The 17,241-nt window shown below is 46.1% G+C and overlaps 1 protein-coding gene across 2 annotated transcripts in view; it reads left to right on the forward strand.

The window, feature by feature from the left end:
• FBLN5 (fibulin 5) overlaps positions 1–16,538 on the forward strand; it is a 74,709-nt gene extending 58,171 nt beyond the window's left edge. For both annotated transcript variants that reach the window (XM_053601225.1, XM_053601224.1), the window contains exons 8-11: positions 1,341–1,463; positions 2,498–2,624; positions 6,960–7,155; positions 15,595–16,538. In XM_053601225.1, the coding sequence (XP_053457200.1) occupies positions 1,341–1,463; positions 2,498–2,624; positions 6,960–7,155; positions 15,595–15,756 (608 nt within the window). In that variant the 3' untranslated portion in view covers positions 15,757–16,538. The remainder of the gene's footprint in view (positions 1–1,340; positions 1,464–2,497; positions 2,625–6,959; positions 7,156–15,594) is intronic.
• The last annotated feature ends 703 nt before the right edge of the window (positions 16,539–17,241 follow it).

A 17,241-nucleotide genomic window follows, 5' to 3' on the forward strand; every position in this document is an offset into this window, starting at 1 on the left:
TAGGTGTGTACTGCCTGAAATTATCTGATGGTGGAGAAGCAGCCTCGTTTGCACTGACACCCTCTCTGGGTGATTCCAGCCACTGGGTGAGTTAGAGAGTAATTTGAGGACAAGTCACATGGGGAAACTAGTGAAAGCAAGTTTTTGGGAAACAACAAATGCAAGAAAAACATGTTTTCTTTGGCGTGCTTATTGAATGAGGCTCAAATGGGGGCTCTGTTGCCAAACTCTGTGAGTGATGAAGAGTGGCTTTCCTGGAAGTCTGCTTCTGCATCAGCTGCCACAGCCTATGTGAACAAGTTGTAAATCACATGGACAGTGGCTCCCCCTCCACGTCCCATTTCTGCAGACAGAGGGTGGCCCAGCTCTAGGCTGGTTCCAGGCTGGCTGGAAGCTGCTGTTTCCATGTCCCCCAGAGGATCTGAGGCAGGTGAGCTACAGAGAGATAATCTGCCTGTCTACCCCATGCCACTCTAGAGTTTTCTCTCTCTGGGAGGTTTTTTGACACAGTGAGGTTTTTGTTTTGTTTTGTTTTTTATTGAGACAGAGTCTCACTTTGTCACCCTCAGTAGAGTGCTATGGCGTCATAGCTCACAGAAACCTCAAACTCTTGGGCTTAAGCGATTCTCTTGCCTCGGCCTCCCAAGTAGCTGGTACTACAGGTGCCCGCCACAACGCCCGGCTATTTTTTTTGTTTAGTAGGCCTGGGCCAGATTTGAACCTGGAGCATGTGGCCAGCGCCCTAACCACTGAGCTATGGGTGCCCCCAACACAGTGAAATTTTAATGTAAAAAAAACCACGGCCTTTTGGATCTGTCCCACTTAGCTATGATTTAAGAACTATATTGTTCTTCAACGTGGAGAGGTAGCGGAGTGTTTGCAGGAAGGATGACGCTGCTACAGTTGCCCCCTGAGAAGACGAGGGGCTGGGAATATGTTTTCGGTCTCAGGGAAGAGCTCTGTACCTAGAAAACTCGAGTGAGAAAACACATCTCAGCCCATGGGCAGGTCAGAGATGGAGGGTGGATTCACCTACAGGGAAACAATAAGTCCATGCCATGTATAAATGCAGCCAAGCTGGAGGTAGAGGCTGGTGAAAACTTGTTGGAGGTACATTTCAGCTCCATGAAGGAAAGAATTTACTGATGATTAGAACTGTCCAAATATCCACGGGTGTCCTCAGTAGTAGCAAGCACCCCATCACCAGAAGTGTTCAAAAAGTAAATTGACAACTCTTGCTGGTAAAGCCATCACATGTATCGAGAGAGTGCGGGACCACGGCATTCCCTTCCCCAGGTTGTCTGTGATTATAAATAGCAAGTATAACTTGTCACCTTCAGATATGGACGAATGCAGCTTCTCTGAGTTTCTGTGTCAACATGAGTGTGTGAACCAGCCTGGCACGTACTTCTGCTCCTGCCCTCCAGGCTACATCCTGCTGGATGACAACCGAAGCTGCCAGGGTAAGGCTGTGTGGAGGGGCCTGACTGGGGGATGTGTGAGGTGGGGCTGACTCAGGGGTCATCCGACATCTTCATCTGGGGACTCCTATGCAGCTTTGGGAGGATGGCAGGGGTGAGGGTAGGAGTGGGTGTTGGTGGCACCAAGAGTGGCAGACCTAGGAAGGACGACTCATCCTTTAGCCAGAACATGGGCCACTCACATTTCTGCGATGAACTCGGCAGGTTCATGGTACCCTCTAAGGGCGGCTTCCTGCCTCCTCAGACAGGTCTCTGCGGTCTTTCTAAGGACCACTTCAGACCCAGCCAGGACATTGTGGCATGGCTCTGCTCATGGACCAGAGTCCAGGCTTTCTCATGTGGCCTGGGGGCAGTTTGGTCAGCCTTCCTCCACTGACTTCTTAGAGGATGGTTGCCAGGGAGACCTCATGCACCTGACTGCTATGTTTCTCGAAGGGTGGGGTCCCAGGGGTGAGTCTTTTTCAGATTGGCTGCTTGGCCTGATTTCTGATCCCATGCTTCCCCCAAAGGGGGTCAGTGCAGGAGTGACTGACCCATTCTCAGCCTCCCTGAAACCTGTACTGTCCCAACACCAAGCAGGAATTCTCTATGGAGGTGCTGGGCAATAGAAATATCACACAGGCGACCAGTGGGAGCCATCTGTGTAACTTTACATTTTCTAGTAGCCACATTAAAAGAGTAAAAAGAAATGGATCAAATTACTTCTAATACTATATTTTATTTAATGCACTATATCAAAAATAGCATAAAATAAAAATTATCAGTGAGATGTTTTACATTTTTTTGTACTAAGTTGTCAAAACCTGGCATGTATTTTCTACCTACAGCACATCTCCATTTGGACTAGGCGCATTTCAGGTGCTCAGTAGCCATGTGTGGCCAGTGGCTGCCACATTGGATAGTGCAGCTCTGTAGTGAGACCCAGGCAGCCCTCACCGCCTCCCCCCACACCCGGCCCAGGGCCAACTCTATGCACCTGCTGCGTGCCTCAGCTTCTCGTCTACCCTGCATTTCAGACATCAACGAGTGTGAGCACAGAAACCACACGTGCAACCTGCAGCAGACTTGCTACAATTTGCAAGGGGGCTTCAAATGCATCGACCCCATCCGCTGTGAGGAGCCTTATCTGAGGATTAGTGATAAGTAAGTCCTGGCTTCCCCTGGAGAAGTGGGAATATGGGTGAAGGGTGAGGAAGCTCAGGAAATTTCACCCTAGAGTATGACTCCTTGGTATATGAGGTTGGAATTGATTTCGTAAACTCCTCCCAGAAAAAGTGCTACATACCTCATTGCTGACTATCACTAGAGTCACTAGAGGGCCAAAGGGGGCATTTCCAAGGTGACCGTAGTGATAGTCAGCAATGAGGTATGTAGCACTTTGTCTAGGATGAGTTCATGAACTTAATTATCTGATCTTGCAAAGAATATTTTGAATTAAAGGACCTTAGAGGTCAACAGGCATAGGAGGGGGCTTTTCCCCGGCTCAGAAGGCTGGAAGTATGCTCTATCACCAGCCAGGAAATCAGGAGAGCTGGCCTGCTACCTACTACATGTGCTGGAGTGTGTGTGTGAGGGAGAGAGAGTATGTGTGTGTAAAAGAACAGAGTAAAAGAGAGCAGACTGGAACAGGAAGCATCAGAGTACACTGCACATAGCAGGAGCCAGTATTGTTTTTTGAAACATTTTTTTTTTCAGTTATCTGCGTATGCAGTGCAAAATGCGTTACCATGAATTGTTATCAAAAAAGTGTGCAAAAAATTGTATTACAAGTTATAAGATCTGAAACATATCCCTACCTACAACAAAATACTTTTAAAAGTATTTCTGTAGATGACAACGTACGGAAAGAAACACACACACCCACTGTTCTCTATTACTCCCCCTCATACCAGAGTTATGTGAAGATTGTCTAGAAAGCTAGCCAAGAGCAGAGGCAGGGTTATTGAACCTCCTTTTCCCTCTAACGACTTTGTTCTGGATGCAGAAGATGTTTTAGATTTGGGCTCTTCAAATGTAACTCTCATAAGACTCACCTGGAGACCTTGTTAGCCAGCTGGTTCTAATTCGGTGGGTTTGGTGTGGGGCCTGAGACCTGGCAAGCTCCCCAGTGAACTGAATGCTTACCTGGCCTGTTCTACGAATAGTGAGGTGCTGGGGAGTTGGCCAGGGAGTTCTCAATACTTGAGAGTATTTAGCTTGTGCTAATCAAGTCTATGATTTCATCATAGTCAACATTTGACTAGATCACCAGATGGCAATTATTAGAGCTGAGAAGAGAATTAAAGTGGATTTGGAATCCACTTTGGAAGCAGGACCAACAGGTTTTGTGGATAGATTAGAAGTTAGGGAGAGCAGCAGATACACAGCCAGGCTTCCAGTGTTGGCCACCAAAACATTTATCCACAGCGAATGCAGCAGGATGGTAGTTTTCTGTTCTTGGCAAACTAGGAGTTCCTTGTCCTTTCTTTAAGTCCTTATTTAACCATCTCAGCTCCTCTTGGCCATTACACATACAGACACATACGTACACCTGTGTTCATCTCTGCCCTCCTCTCTTCCAGCAGTTACCCCTGAGCAGTGCCAAGCTCTTGCACTGGAGACAAAAGGATAAATCCGACACACTCATCTTGTGCTCTAGAAATGCAACCTCCAAGAGAGGAATTCATGGCTCTGCAGTGTGGTTTCCACTCTGATCAAAAATTGGCAAAAGAGGACAAAGCTGGGACAGGCAGGTCCTTTAGAGAGGTCTTCACTTGTTGCTAGAACTATGCTTCTAAGCAGCCCTTTAGAACAGGGCTCTTTTTTCATTACTCCAGGTTAATTTGAGGGTACAAAGAATTAGGTTACAATGTTTGCATTTGTTAGGTAGAGTCCCTCTTAATAATTATGTCCACCCCCAGAGGTTTGTAATACACCTGAACATTGTGCCCATGAAGTGGGCATCCCCCACTCCCTTCCTCCTCCTCCCTCATTCCCCTGCCCCCGCCCTCCACCTTGAATTGATTTGAGTTTTATTCTTATGTGGCCATGTATTAGATTGGCTGCTGGCTTCATATTAGTATTGAGTGCATTGGATTCTTGCTCCTCCATCGTTGTGATACTTTATTAAGAAGAATGTAGAAAGGGCTCTTTGACTTCTGGTTCAAGGGCACTCTGTGGCAGAGCAGAGCTACCAGTTTCTATTCCTGGTTCTCCCTGGTTTGCTCCACGCTACTCTTGTCAGTGGCCAGAGTCTGAGCCAATTCAACTCCCAGCACAGAGCTGGTATAACTGGTGAAGTCTCTGGTGTGATACCGAGAACCGTTGTTGACTCTCTCCCCCCAGACACCGGGTGCTCTTTTCAGCTCCTGGCCCTGTCTGGGTGTCCTGTCTCCTGCCAGCCTGAACAGGGCTTGCTCTCACCTTCACCCATGCTCCAGCGTGTCCAGCCTCCCTGCTTTTGTGCATGTACTTTCTGTCACATGGAAGGCATTCCTTGCATCTCCACAGAGTCAGATTTTGGTTCAGATACCACTTTTCTCAGCTGTCTGGGATTCTCTTCAGCTGGGAGCCATCACTCCCCCAAATAAACTTCTTTTAGCAAACCATGATTTTCTTTGTGACATGTGGCATTTTCATGTGACCATTTTGGTGCCAGACACATTTTGACTTGGCTATTTTGATGTGGCCTTTAAAAAACGAAACTAACAATTCTTTGTATTCATTCGTTAATGTTAGTCAAGCTCCTGGTGTGTGCTGGGTGCTGTGGTTTTTGTTCTTAGGGAGCTTAGTGTCTAGAGGAGGAGAAGGCCATTAAAAAAATTGTCACGCAAATGAATCCATACTCATAGACTGTGATAGGTGCTATCAACAGGAAGAATAAAAATGAATAAAAAGAAAGAGTAGGCTGGACCTGGTCCAGACTAGGGAGCCTGAAGGCTTCTCTGAGGAGATGACACCAGGCTGGGATGAGATGGTGAATCAACTTTAAACAGAGAGTGGACGAGCAGAGGGAATAGCATGTGCAAAGGCTATAAGGCAAGAGTGACCTTTTGCCTCTAGGGAATGGAAGAAGCCTGAGTTGCTGTAGCCTCCTGAGTGCAGTGGACAGGGGCCTAAAAGGAGGTTAGGGAACTTGACAGAGGTTGGACCCTATGGGGTCTTAGAGGCTAAAATGGGTGTTTAGTTTTTATTCAAGTCACAATGTGTGGCCACTGAAGCGTCTTAAGCCAGGGAGAGAACCTGATCTGATTTATGTTTGACAAATAGCACTCTGACCCACTAGGAGGCTATCACAGAGGTCCAGGTGAGAGAACATGGTGCCCTGGACATCGTTGGCAATGACAATGGAGATGGTGAGAGTGTGAGAGTGATTGGATTTGGAAGCTATTTTGGAAGGAGGACTGACAGGTTTTGTGGATGCATTGGAAGTTAGAGAACAGCAGAAACACAGCCAGGCTGACTGCCAGCATTGTCCACCAAGGCATTTATCAACACATGTCCTCATCCTACTGTGAACTCTGACCCCCTAGGTGGAGTCTCAGGGATGAGGTGAGACAAAAAGGTGGGGGCGGGGGGGTTAGGGATGAATCAAATGGTGTCTATAGCAGGGTTTCTTTGGTAATAGAAGTCAATGATTTTATATTAAGATATGCTGTTACTAGTGTTTCAGATTAGCTGCATTATATTAGAGATATTTCTCCTAGCAGAAGGGGAACCATTTGAGATTGGGATCTTATTTATTGCTGAATTTCCAAAGTGTTTAATGTAACATCTTGTACCTAGTAAGTTCTGAGCTCTTGTTTATCAAATGAAAAGATTCAATTATGTTCCACACAGAGTGAGCTAAGTGCAACAGAGAATATAAAAGGATTTCTGAGACATGTCAATCTAATATATAATTTCTTTTAAAATTTCCTACTGAGTGTCTATGACTGAAGAAGTGGAGGGCTATGTGACCAGTGGTACATTTTACTGCCTAAATACATGACCAGATATAAAGTGCATTGGAGAATGTTCCAGTGTTCTGAAAAACAGACATCTGAGGTTCATTCTCTATCTGGTAGCCAGAATGTGATTAGTGAGAAGAGGCCGTCCTATAGAAAACAAAGAGCTCCCCTACCTGCTGGAGAGTTTTTAGACTAGAGCCAGGAACAGAGACATGCTACAGGGTGTAGCAAAGGTTGTCCATAAAGTCACCATACATAGAGAAATTGTAGCTAAATATACCTTTATTTACGAAACATTCATTACAAAATTTTACAAAGAGGTGGCCAACATAGTGAATATTTTGTAAATACAGGTACATTTAGCTGCAGTTTCTCATTTTCCCTATGTATGGTGATTTTATGAGTGACTTTTGGGACATCCTATATAGTTACAGCATTTGGATGATAAAAATGGGACGTCCTCATTTCCATTGTTTCCAGACAAGTAGTAGGGATGACCAGCATGTGGAAAGGATTTACTGAGTTCTGACATGATCTCCCCTCCTGACAGCCGCTGTATGTGTCCTGCTGAGAACCCCGGCTGCAGAGACCAGCCCTTCACCATCTTGTACCGGGACATGGATGTGGTGTCAGGACGTTCCGTTCCTGCTGACATCTTCCAAATGCAAGCAACGACCCGCTACCCTGGGGCCTATTACATTTTCCAGATCAAATCTGGGAACGAGGGCAGAGAATTCTATATGCGGGTAAGAAGTGGGAGGGGAGCAGGGGTCACCATCTTTATCAGTGGACTTGTGTTGTCCCACCTAGGAACATGCGCCATGAACACAGGTAAGATCGCAGCTGGGAGGGACGGGTATGAAGAGAGCAGGTGGTCCAAGGTCTTGGTTTCCACCACTTTGTTTTGGCCTTGCAAAAGCAGCTTTTCCTCCCTGAGCCTTGGGATCCTCGTGTGAGATGAGAGGTTAGGCCATCCACTCTTTCGACAAATATTTATTAATATACCTAATGTGCCTACAATGTACTTTTAGACAATGTACTTTTAGATACTGAGGAGATAGCAGTGAAGAAAACATCCCAAATCCTTGTCCTTTTGGTACTTACATTCCAGTGAATGTGAAGTCATGGCCACAGAAGTGGGCTTTGTCAGTATTTTCCAACACACTGGCCATAGTGCTTCTTAAATCTAAATGAATTAAATGAAGTTAAAAATAAAATTAGGCTGTTCTGAAGGCAGTATGTTATCTCAACTGTTCCCAAGTCACTTACAGGTCAAAGACTTTGTTCTGCGTGTTCTCCCATTCTTACTACTGCACTTGACTAGTCCTAAAAAAAAAAAAAAAAAATTAAATTTCCTCCATGGCCTTAGCCCCCTTCAGGGGCTCAATGGCCACATGTAGCTATTGTATGAGATGGCCAGAGACAGAATGTGTCTGTCACCATGGGAACGTTGATTGGACAGCACTGATTATCCATATCAGTAAAGAGTTTTAAAGCATACACATCCTAAAATATGTTTACTTTTTTGTAAATTGCACACATATAATACCGTGCCATTTATATGTATTATTGAGCTCTGTATCCTATACCTTCCAGGGTGATTGCTCTTCTTTAGAGACCACAGGCTTAGAGCAGTGTTTTTCACATTTTGGTGTGAATTTGGGCACTTGTTCAAAGAGCAGATTCCAGAGAATCTGTTTCAGAAGATGAGGAGCTAATTCAGGCCCCATGTATTAGCTCCCTGAGGTTGCTGTAACAGATTAGCATAACCTGGTGGCTTAAGACAACGGACATTTATTCTCTCATAGTTCTGGAACTCCGAAGCCTAAAGTCGGCTTCACCGAGCTGGCATCAACATGTTGCCAGGGCTGTGCTTCCCCCAGAGGCTCTAGGGTAGAACTGATTTCCTTGCCTTTTCTTTTTTTTGTAGAGATAGAGTCTCACTTTATCGCCCTCAGTAGAGTACCGTGGAGTCACATAGCTCACAGCAACCTCCAACTCCTGGGCTTAGGCGATTCTCTTGCCTCAGCCTCCCGAGTAGCTGGGACTACAGGTGCCGCCATAACACCCGCCTATTTTTTTTTGTTGCAGTTTGGCTGGGGCTGGGTTTGAACCTGCCACCCTTTGTATATGGGGCCAGCCCCCTACCCACTGAGCCACAGGCGTCGCCCTTCCTTGCCTTTTCTAGCTTCTGGTGGCTTCCGGCATCTCTAGACTATGTCTGTACTATTCATGTGGCTCTGTGGCCTCATGGCCTCCTTTTCCTCAGCACGTATCAAATCTCCCTCTGTCTCCCTCTTACAATGACAGTTGGGATTAGATTTAGGGCCTATCTAGGTAATCCCCCTAAGTCCAGATCCCTAATCACATCTGCAAAAACTCTTTTTCCTTATAAGGTAACATTTACAGGTTCTAAAGATTAGGACCTGGGTATCTTGGGGACCATTATTCAGCCTACTGCACCCAGGAATCTACATTTCTAATAGTTACTGTCAGGGTCACTGTGGGGAGCTACACTCAGAGGATAGGCCCAGGGCAGTTTATCAGCTTTTGTCAGAGACCAGCCCAAGGGCCTATGAAAAAAACACACCTCTGAACTCTCTAGGGCAGCGGTTCTCAACCTGTGGGTCGTGACCCCTTTGTAACAATGAAAACACATCCTGCATATCAGATATTTACATTACAATTCATAACAGTAGCAAAATTACAGTTCTGAAGTAGCAACGAAAATAATTTTATGGTTGGGGGTCACCACAACATGAGGAACTGTATTAAAGGGTGCGGCATTAGGAGACATTAGGAAGGTTGAGAACCACTGCTGTAGGGCCTCTTTCCCCACACCGTGGCAGAGTCTTTCAGTCCTTGCCTCTGGGACTGGAATGGTCTAAAAACAGGGAAGTTTCATAAGCAGCAGTTAGAACAGATTAGAAAAGGCCCCAGGGACTGGTGTATCCTCATTAACATGTTTTTGGCCAGACCCTAACAGAACTAGGTCAACCCAGGGTTGGGGGCTTTGGAAAAAGTTGAAATAAGTAGGGGAGAGGACCTTTTGCAAGATGAAAAACATGGAGCTATGTTGATGTTTGTCCTTTCCCAAACCTGGAAGCCCTGGCTGAACAGCAGAAAACCATGTCTGTGAAGCTTCTTCTGTAGACTTGCTATCCTTGGGAAAATAACCCCAACCCTCTGGCATGGTTCCATCTGGCCTCTCTCATCTGTACAGACACGGTCCCAATCATAGAACACACAGATGCCCCTCTTAGGGATTTAAAATATCATCACTGCTACCATCTTCTTCTGGTTTTTCCTTCCCTGAGCAGGGCAAAGATCTGCAGTGTGGTCTTGTCTAGGCGTGATTTTACTGATACACCTATGTTAGTGGGAGACCACCAGCTAAGATCCCCCTAGCCCCAAACATTCCCTGTGCGAGACACCCAGTGATGGTTGGGGAAGAAGATTGTCCTATAGGTGGGCAAGATAGGAGGGAGACCCCTATCCTGGAACTTTCTTTAGTGCTTAGATTGTCTCAGCAACTCAGAGGCCTTTGAAACTCAGACCTTTGGACTATGTGTGGCTTGTGCCCTCTCTGAGAATGTTGAGAAGGGTCCTCATGATTTAGTATTTTTTCTGAAGAAGATGCAGGATGCTGAGGAGACATGGGGATGTAGGCCTCCCATGAGAATGGTTGAAGGAACTCAGGGATGGGGGTGGGAGCTGCTGCTTTGAAAGGTCCCAAGAGCTATACCTGGGGAGAGAAAAAGGGCCTTGATGGGAGCCCTGTGAAGCTAAGGGGCTTGGGGGCAGGAAGATGGATAGACACCTGCTGATAAAGCAGACTTTCCGAGTGTCCAGACTGTCCAAAGCTGCAGGACCCTCCTGGGAGGCCCTCATAGTTGTTCTAAGCAGGTTCTGGAGCAAGGCTGACCTGCCTCACTCTGCATTCTACAATTTACCAGACCTGGGGTTACATAGCCTCTCTGGGCCTCAATTTCCTCATCTGTAAAAAAGAGGTAATAACAGTATTTACTTTAGGATTAGATAAGATTATCTACTTAGCACAGCACCTGGAACAGAATGACTGTCCTTATCAAACAAGTGGGATGTGGTGGGGCTGAAACATTCAATAGCTTTATTTTTCCCACCTTGCTGGTTCAGACCTGTGCACACCTGGGTGACATCTCAGATTGATCTTAACATGTGCCAGGAACTATTCTAAGTGCTTGCTACATAGATTCACAGGTATGTTCAGCTACTATTGGATTGTCTCCTCTCAGAAGTCCATATTGGTTTAAATGGAAACCTCTCAGCCTCTCATTCACTGGGAAGTTTCTCCCTTTCCCCAGTTCAGAGCAGGGAAGAGGTGTGGTTGGCCTTTGTACTGCCCTCTTCTTTTTCTCCCAGCAACGACCGTGCTGGCTCTGGCTCCTCCAGAGGTGGGAGTGGGGAGGAAGTAATAGAAGGAGTGAGCTTGGTAGGGCCAGAGTCTTCCTCCATCATTGCTATAGTAACCAGGCATTGGTGCCCTCTCTGGGTACAGACTCAAAAGCTTTTGCTTTCACAGGATGCTTTTGTGGGCTTTTTTGAGATCTACCCAAGGACTTGACCCTGACCAGTCCCTGATGTGGGCAGTAGGGCCTGTAGTTGACCAATTGCCATCCAAACCTCTCTGCCTCTATTTCCCGTGCAGACTTCCCTTGGTGATGGGGGGAGAATGTCACTGCATCCTGGCAGGCAGACCTCACACGAGGGCTTTTTAGGAAGCCAGCATCAGCACCCCTGCAGTGCCCTTTCCTCACTGTGGCATTCAGGGGTGTCCAATCTGTGGCCCACAGGGTGCATGCAGATTATTTGAGGCCTGTTTTGCTCATCTGTGTTGTTGTATGTTGTAAAAATTATTCACAGACCTATTTTTTTTTTTTTTTAGAGACAGAGTTTCGCTTTATCACCCTCAGTAGAGTGCCATGGCGTCACACAGCTCACAGCAACCTCCAACTGCTGGTCTTAGGCAATTCTATTGCCTCAGCCTCTCGAGTAGCTGGGACTACAGGCGCCTACCACAACCCCCAGCTATTTTTGTTGTTGTTGCCGTTTGGCTCTGGACGGGTTTGAACCTGCCATCCTCGGAATATGGGGCCGGCGCCCTACCCACTGAGCCACAGGCGCCACGCCTCACAGACCTGTTTTTCACTCATCAGCTTTTGTTAGTTTTTATGTATTTAATGCATTCTTTGTCCAAAGTGTGGCAGATTAAAAAAAGATTGGACACCCCTGCTAGGCTTTCGTCTCTAGACTTGAAACCCCCTTTTGATTGAGGTGGAAGCTGGTAAGTACATTTAAGAAGATAATAGGTAGGCTGGTGGTGGTGACAGAGTGAGGGAAACAGATCTGGCTTTGGACCACCACTTTACAAGTCCTAGGCACCAGCAATAATTACCATGCTCAAAGCATCAGCAGCAAATTATATAGTGGTTGCCATGTGGCCAGGCACTATTCTAGGTGCTTGCTACATAGCAATTCTTTCATGTTCACAGCAATCCTACTTTTACAGATGAGAGCACGGAGGCATAGAGGCTAAGCAAACTGCCCAACTAGTCTCACGAGTAATAAGCACCAGAGCAAGATTTGAACCTAGGCAATCTGGCATTAAAGTCTGTGCTCTTACATTTCTCTTTAGAATATGGAGTATTTTAACCCACTCTGCCAGTTCTGGGGTCTCAACAGAAACTGAGATAACAAGAAAAGCTACTTTAACATTGAGTAAGAATAGAAAGTATTCAGTAACTATTAGTTGTTATTATATGGGTACCATTATTGTCCCCATTACTGCTGCTGCTATTGCTTTTAGGAGGCAGTGAGTTCCTGGGCCTTGGAGAAGCTGGGAATGCTCCCCACGGGGGCTGGAACATTTTGTGGGAGGCTGGGCTGGATGGCCCATTCAGGCCCCTGTACCCTGAGATTTACTAAATAGATTACAAGCTCTGGAAGGAGCTTCATCTCACCCCACACATACTCATGTGCACACACGCACACACATACATCAGCATATGCACCCACACACACACACATGCCCTGTTCACAACCTTATTGGCTGTACGTCTCACTGAGCCCTAGACAGAGGACCAGTGATTGGCTCTGGCTGAGAGGCTCGGGGACACAATTAGGGCCAGAAGAAATATCAGCGGGGTTCAGATTGTGCCAAAATGTATTACTCACGCAGATCAAGTGGCAGGACCAAGGGAGGCAGAGTACTTGCTTGCCACACATCACACAATGCCATCCCACAAGTTGACTCAGAACAAACCTTAGTGTGTGTGTGTGTGTGTGTGTGTGTGTGTGTGTGTAAGTGAGTGAGAGAGAGAGATATCAAGGCCCAAGAAGACATATGGCTGGTGGGCTATTGACTTTTCCCTATTGCCTATTCCCACTGCAGTCAACTTCACTAGTATTCAGTCAGTGGTGCCCATTCTTCCATCACTGATGCTTATTTGGTACCACTGTATATGTGGTTTCCATTAGGCAGTGAGTTCCTAAGTAAGCAGGATGTGGCATCTGCCCATGCACATTACTGTGGGGAGGGGTCAAACAACATAGCAAACACAAGTGACTGTGTTTGCAAAGACAAAGTGATTCTCAAGTGGTGTGGGATGGTAAGGAAATGGAGAGGTTCTGAGAATTCATCATAGAGCATCATGGTTAGAAGCAGGAGTTTTGAAGTCAGATACTGTAGTACCATGCACTAGTTTTGTGGCCGTAGGTAGTATCCTTAACGTATTTATAGTGTAGGTTTATGAGGATTAAATAAGAGATATGTGAAAGGTTGTAGGCAAATGCTTGGCATCACCACCATCCTCCCTCCTCGTCATTTTGCACCAATGACCACCAGGCCACCAATGCCCAGGAGCTCTTGGGAGGCCTATTTCATTAATGCCCTGACTCTGCCCTAAAAGCTGACTGTGGAGTGGACAGCAGTCTTCAGCTTTCCTGGCAGACACTTGAGCACTGCCAGGTGCTTGTAGGTTGGTGTTTCTCAGGGTGCCACACATCTGACCCAGAAGACTGGATGTTCCAACTTGTAACTCTTCCAATGGGAGAGTCTAGGTGTCTTTGTACTCCGGAGATATTTACTAGGAAAGCCCAAAGGAACAAGTTGGAATTTCTACTTGCTGCCTTCCCACTTCCAGACCTTGGGCTCTGCAGATCTCTTTCCAGATGGTTGCCCACAGCAAGTCCTTGACTCATGGCCTTTGTTTATGCAAACAGCAAAAGCTGGTAAAATATTTGTACATGTAAATGACATGGTCATTTCCCTGTGTGTCTGAACCCCCTCAAGCCCTGGCTCAGGGCTCTGAAGTTTTGTGAGGGTTGACAAGGAAGTCTGAGCAGTTTTCTGCATGAGGAGGTGCCAATAACGTTGATGCCGACGGGAACAGAGGGAGCCAATGCCAAGAGGAAATTGTGTGGCTGTCAGGCTACTGATAGCCCAGTGGACAGGGGAGGTTCCAGCACCTGGCGCACACCTGTCTACCAGTCCCACCCTTGTCATAATTGTGGCAGCTCTTGGGGATGTTCAGAACTTTATGGGAGCCCTCCCTCTATGAAGGCAGATAAAACAATTGGTGTGTCTTTAAACAAGCCAGGTTCCTGGATTTCACAGAGCCTATCACTTCCAGTTTCTGAGCCCGAAGCTGGGCTCTGAGCTTATGGGAAGTCATTGTCCAGCTGTCCCTGTTCTCCCTCATGCTGTTTCCTCTTCAGGTGCCTAGTATTTGTTTATTGCACTGAACCCTGACCTTCTCTCATTTAGGACAGTGCTAGAGAGAAGAAACAAAACACACGTTAGTTTCTTCTGGTAATTGCACAGTGAAAAAGTCCTAGGTTGGGGGTCAAACAGAAGCACCCAGATGAAAACTCTTGGCTCTGCCTGGGTAACAGGGTAACCCTAAGCAATCACTTAATCTCACCTGACTTCTGTTTGCTTATCTATAAAATGGGGGAAAGAATGAGACATACCTTTTGAACCACCCTTACACAGGGCAGCCAAGGTCCCCTGCCCAGGGCCTGTGCTTTTAGATCAGCACTTCTTGGATATTTATGGATTGCCTGGCGATTGTGTTCAGCTACAGATTCTGGCTCACTAGAGCTTTGGTGGGACCTGAGATTCTGCATTTCCAACAAGTTCCTGGTGCTGCTGATACTGCCAGTCCATGAACCATACTTTGAATAGCAAGGCATTTCAGGGTTTTTATGAGAATTAAAGAAGCAGATACACATAAAAGTGGCTAGAAGAATGCCTCACACAGGGTGAGTGATCAATTGATGTCAGTCCTCTCTTCCTATATCCTTGAAGATTTTAGAAGAGGATACAGTGGAAGAGAAAGTTTACAGGAAATTACTAGGACCATAGTGATAGGGTCACAGAATGGTGAAACTGGAGATGATTCCAGGGTATTTGGGAGGGCCTCTTAAATAGATTTCACCTTTCCTAGGCATTACCTAAAAATGTGCTGAACTGGAAAATCATGAAATAGGTCTTTGGAATTGTTAGTTTTAAAAAAGCATCCTAGGTGCTTTTGGTGCCATTCGTTTGGAAATTACTGATTTGGTCCAAACTCTCATTTTAGAGATGAGACCCAGAGGGGTGAAGTGACAACCCTACGTCCTATAGAAGTTTAATCAATGATTCACTCATTACTCAAGATGTATTTTCTGAACACCTACTGTGTGCAAGGCACCATGCTAAGTTCTAGGTAGACTCCATGTTGAAAAGCGTGATCCCAGTCCCTGTTCTTACATAGCTTTTAGACTTGAGGATACCTAGACATCAGACATGGGCCAAATAGTGTAGACAATTACACTTAGTAATATGTAATACACTTTCCATCCTTTGCAAAATAGAGGGTGCAATGGCAAAGGTCACTGGGAACCTGACTTAGATTGGGGAATCAGGAAAGGCTTCTCTTAGGGAGTGACCAAATAGGTGAGACTTGAAGGGTTAGCAGGGAAGAGCCAGGTAGATGGAGACCAGGCTAATCCAGGGGACTAGTGCAGCACAACTGAGGCACCTGGGCAATGCCAGTTTAACTGAGGTGAGCAGAGGAGCACCCTGGTTGAGGTTGCAGAGCCACAGCCCAGGCCTTAGGCTTATGTAAGGCATTCTTTAACTAGTGTTCCTGGTCTGTCCACAGCAAACAGGCCCCATCAGTGCCACCCTGGTGATGACGCGCCCCATCAAGGGACCCCGGGACATCCAGCTGGACTTGGAAATGATCACTGTCAACACTGTCATCAACTTTAGAGGCAGCTCTGTGATCCGACTGCGGATATATGTGTCGCAGTACCCATTCTGAGCCTCGGGCTGGAGTCTCTGATGCTGCCTCTCACCAACACCAAAGGACAGAAGAGAGGAAATGAGGGAGAGAATGAGAGTGAGACAGACGTTATACCTTTCCTGCTGAACGTTTCCCCGAGGAGTCAGCCCCGATGTCCTGAACCCCACCTGTACTATTGCAGACCTGTCACTCTGAAGGACATGCCATCCCCCAGCTCCTATGATGCAGTTATCAAAAAGCGTTATCATTGGCCCCTAATATGAGATTGTTGGTGATTTAACAATTCATTTCCACTTAAAAAAAATAGATTAGGTTTGCGGGGGTCTGAGTCTGTGTTCAAAGACTGTGAACAGCTTGCTCTCGCCTCTTCCATCCCTTTCTATCTCTTTGCTGCTTTGCAGAGGCCCCATGAGCTCACAGGGGATGCTGGGCATAGCTAGATTGCTTCTTGCGTGCACTGAGAAGGCAGTGGAAATGAACCACAGCAGGACCTGAGTTTTTAAAGAGTCTATTTCAAAACCATGTCTGGTATTTTTAGCCATCAAAGGAGTTTTAGTTGTCCTTAAATTTGTATAAATGTTTAATCATTTCTTGTTCATTTTGAGTATTTTTTTTTAAATAAGTGATAGGATTCATTCAGAAGGCCTTCCGACACATGCTACGTTCTGTCTTCTCAAACCCAGTCTCCTCTCCATTTTAGCCTAATGTTTGAGGATTCCCTCAATCTTGCTTTCATTAGAATTTTTGCCCAACTGGGTTTGAAGGCAGAGGTCTCCAAACTGATTAAATATCTGAAGAGATCTTGTGTTTGGTTTATTTTGACATTATAGGTGATTAGCATTTGGGTCTGGTTCTAGTCCTTTATTATGTGCTGGCTTAGAAAGCTCTCCATAGAGTGTGGCCATCATCTAACGCAAATTGATGGCATGTGGTGGGGCAGAGACATGGCTGTGGCAGAGAAGTTAAGAGGATCATCAACCCTGAGTCCTGTTTTGTTTGATTAGAAAACAACCAACAGTTCTTCTCCTATGTGGATTATTTCTGTTACTCTTGCAGAACAGGAATGTATTTATGTTACTTTTGACCAGCGGTCCTCAACCCTGACTGCATCAAAAGATAACTAGTAGAGATTTGAAGAAAGGACTGATTCCTTGGGATCTTCCCCCAGAGACTCTGGTGTAAGAGGGCTTAGGTAGGGCCCAGCCATCTGGATGTTCAGAAATTCTTAGAATAAATAGCCAGAGGAGGGGTGGGAAACCGATAACTGTGGGTCCACATGAGGCCTTCTGGATCCTTGAGTACAGCCTATTGACCAAATTCAAATTTTATAGAACAAATTATTTTATTATGTTCCATCCCAGGAATTGAACTGAGGGTTCAGGAAAAAAGCGTACTCCCTGACGGCCGAGGTTGAGTCTTCGGACTGATCTGTGGCTGCTCCTATTCTACTTCTGGTGATGTGTTTATTAAAGACCTCCTGTGCCAGGAGCTGTTCCCTGGACC

The sequence above is a fragment of the Nycticebus coucang genome, chromosome 9, assembly GCF_027406575.1.
Source record: "Nycticebus coucang isolate mNycCou1 chromosome 9, mNycCou1.pri, whole genome shotgun sequence".
Taxonomy (NCBI): Eukaryota; Metazoa; Chordata; class Mammalia; order Primates; family Lorisidae; genus Nycticebus; species Nycticebus coucang.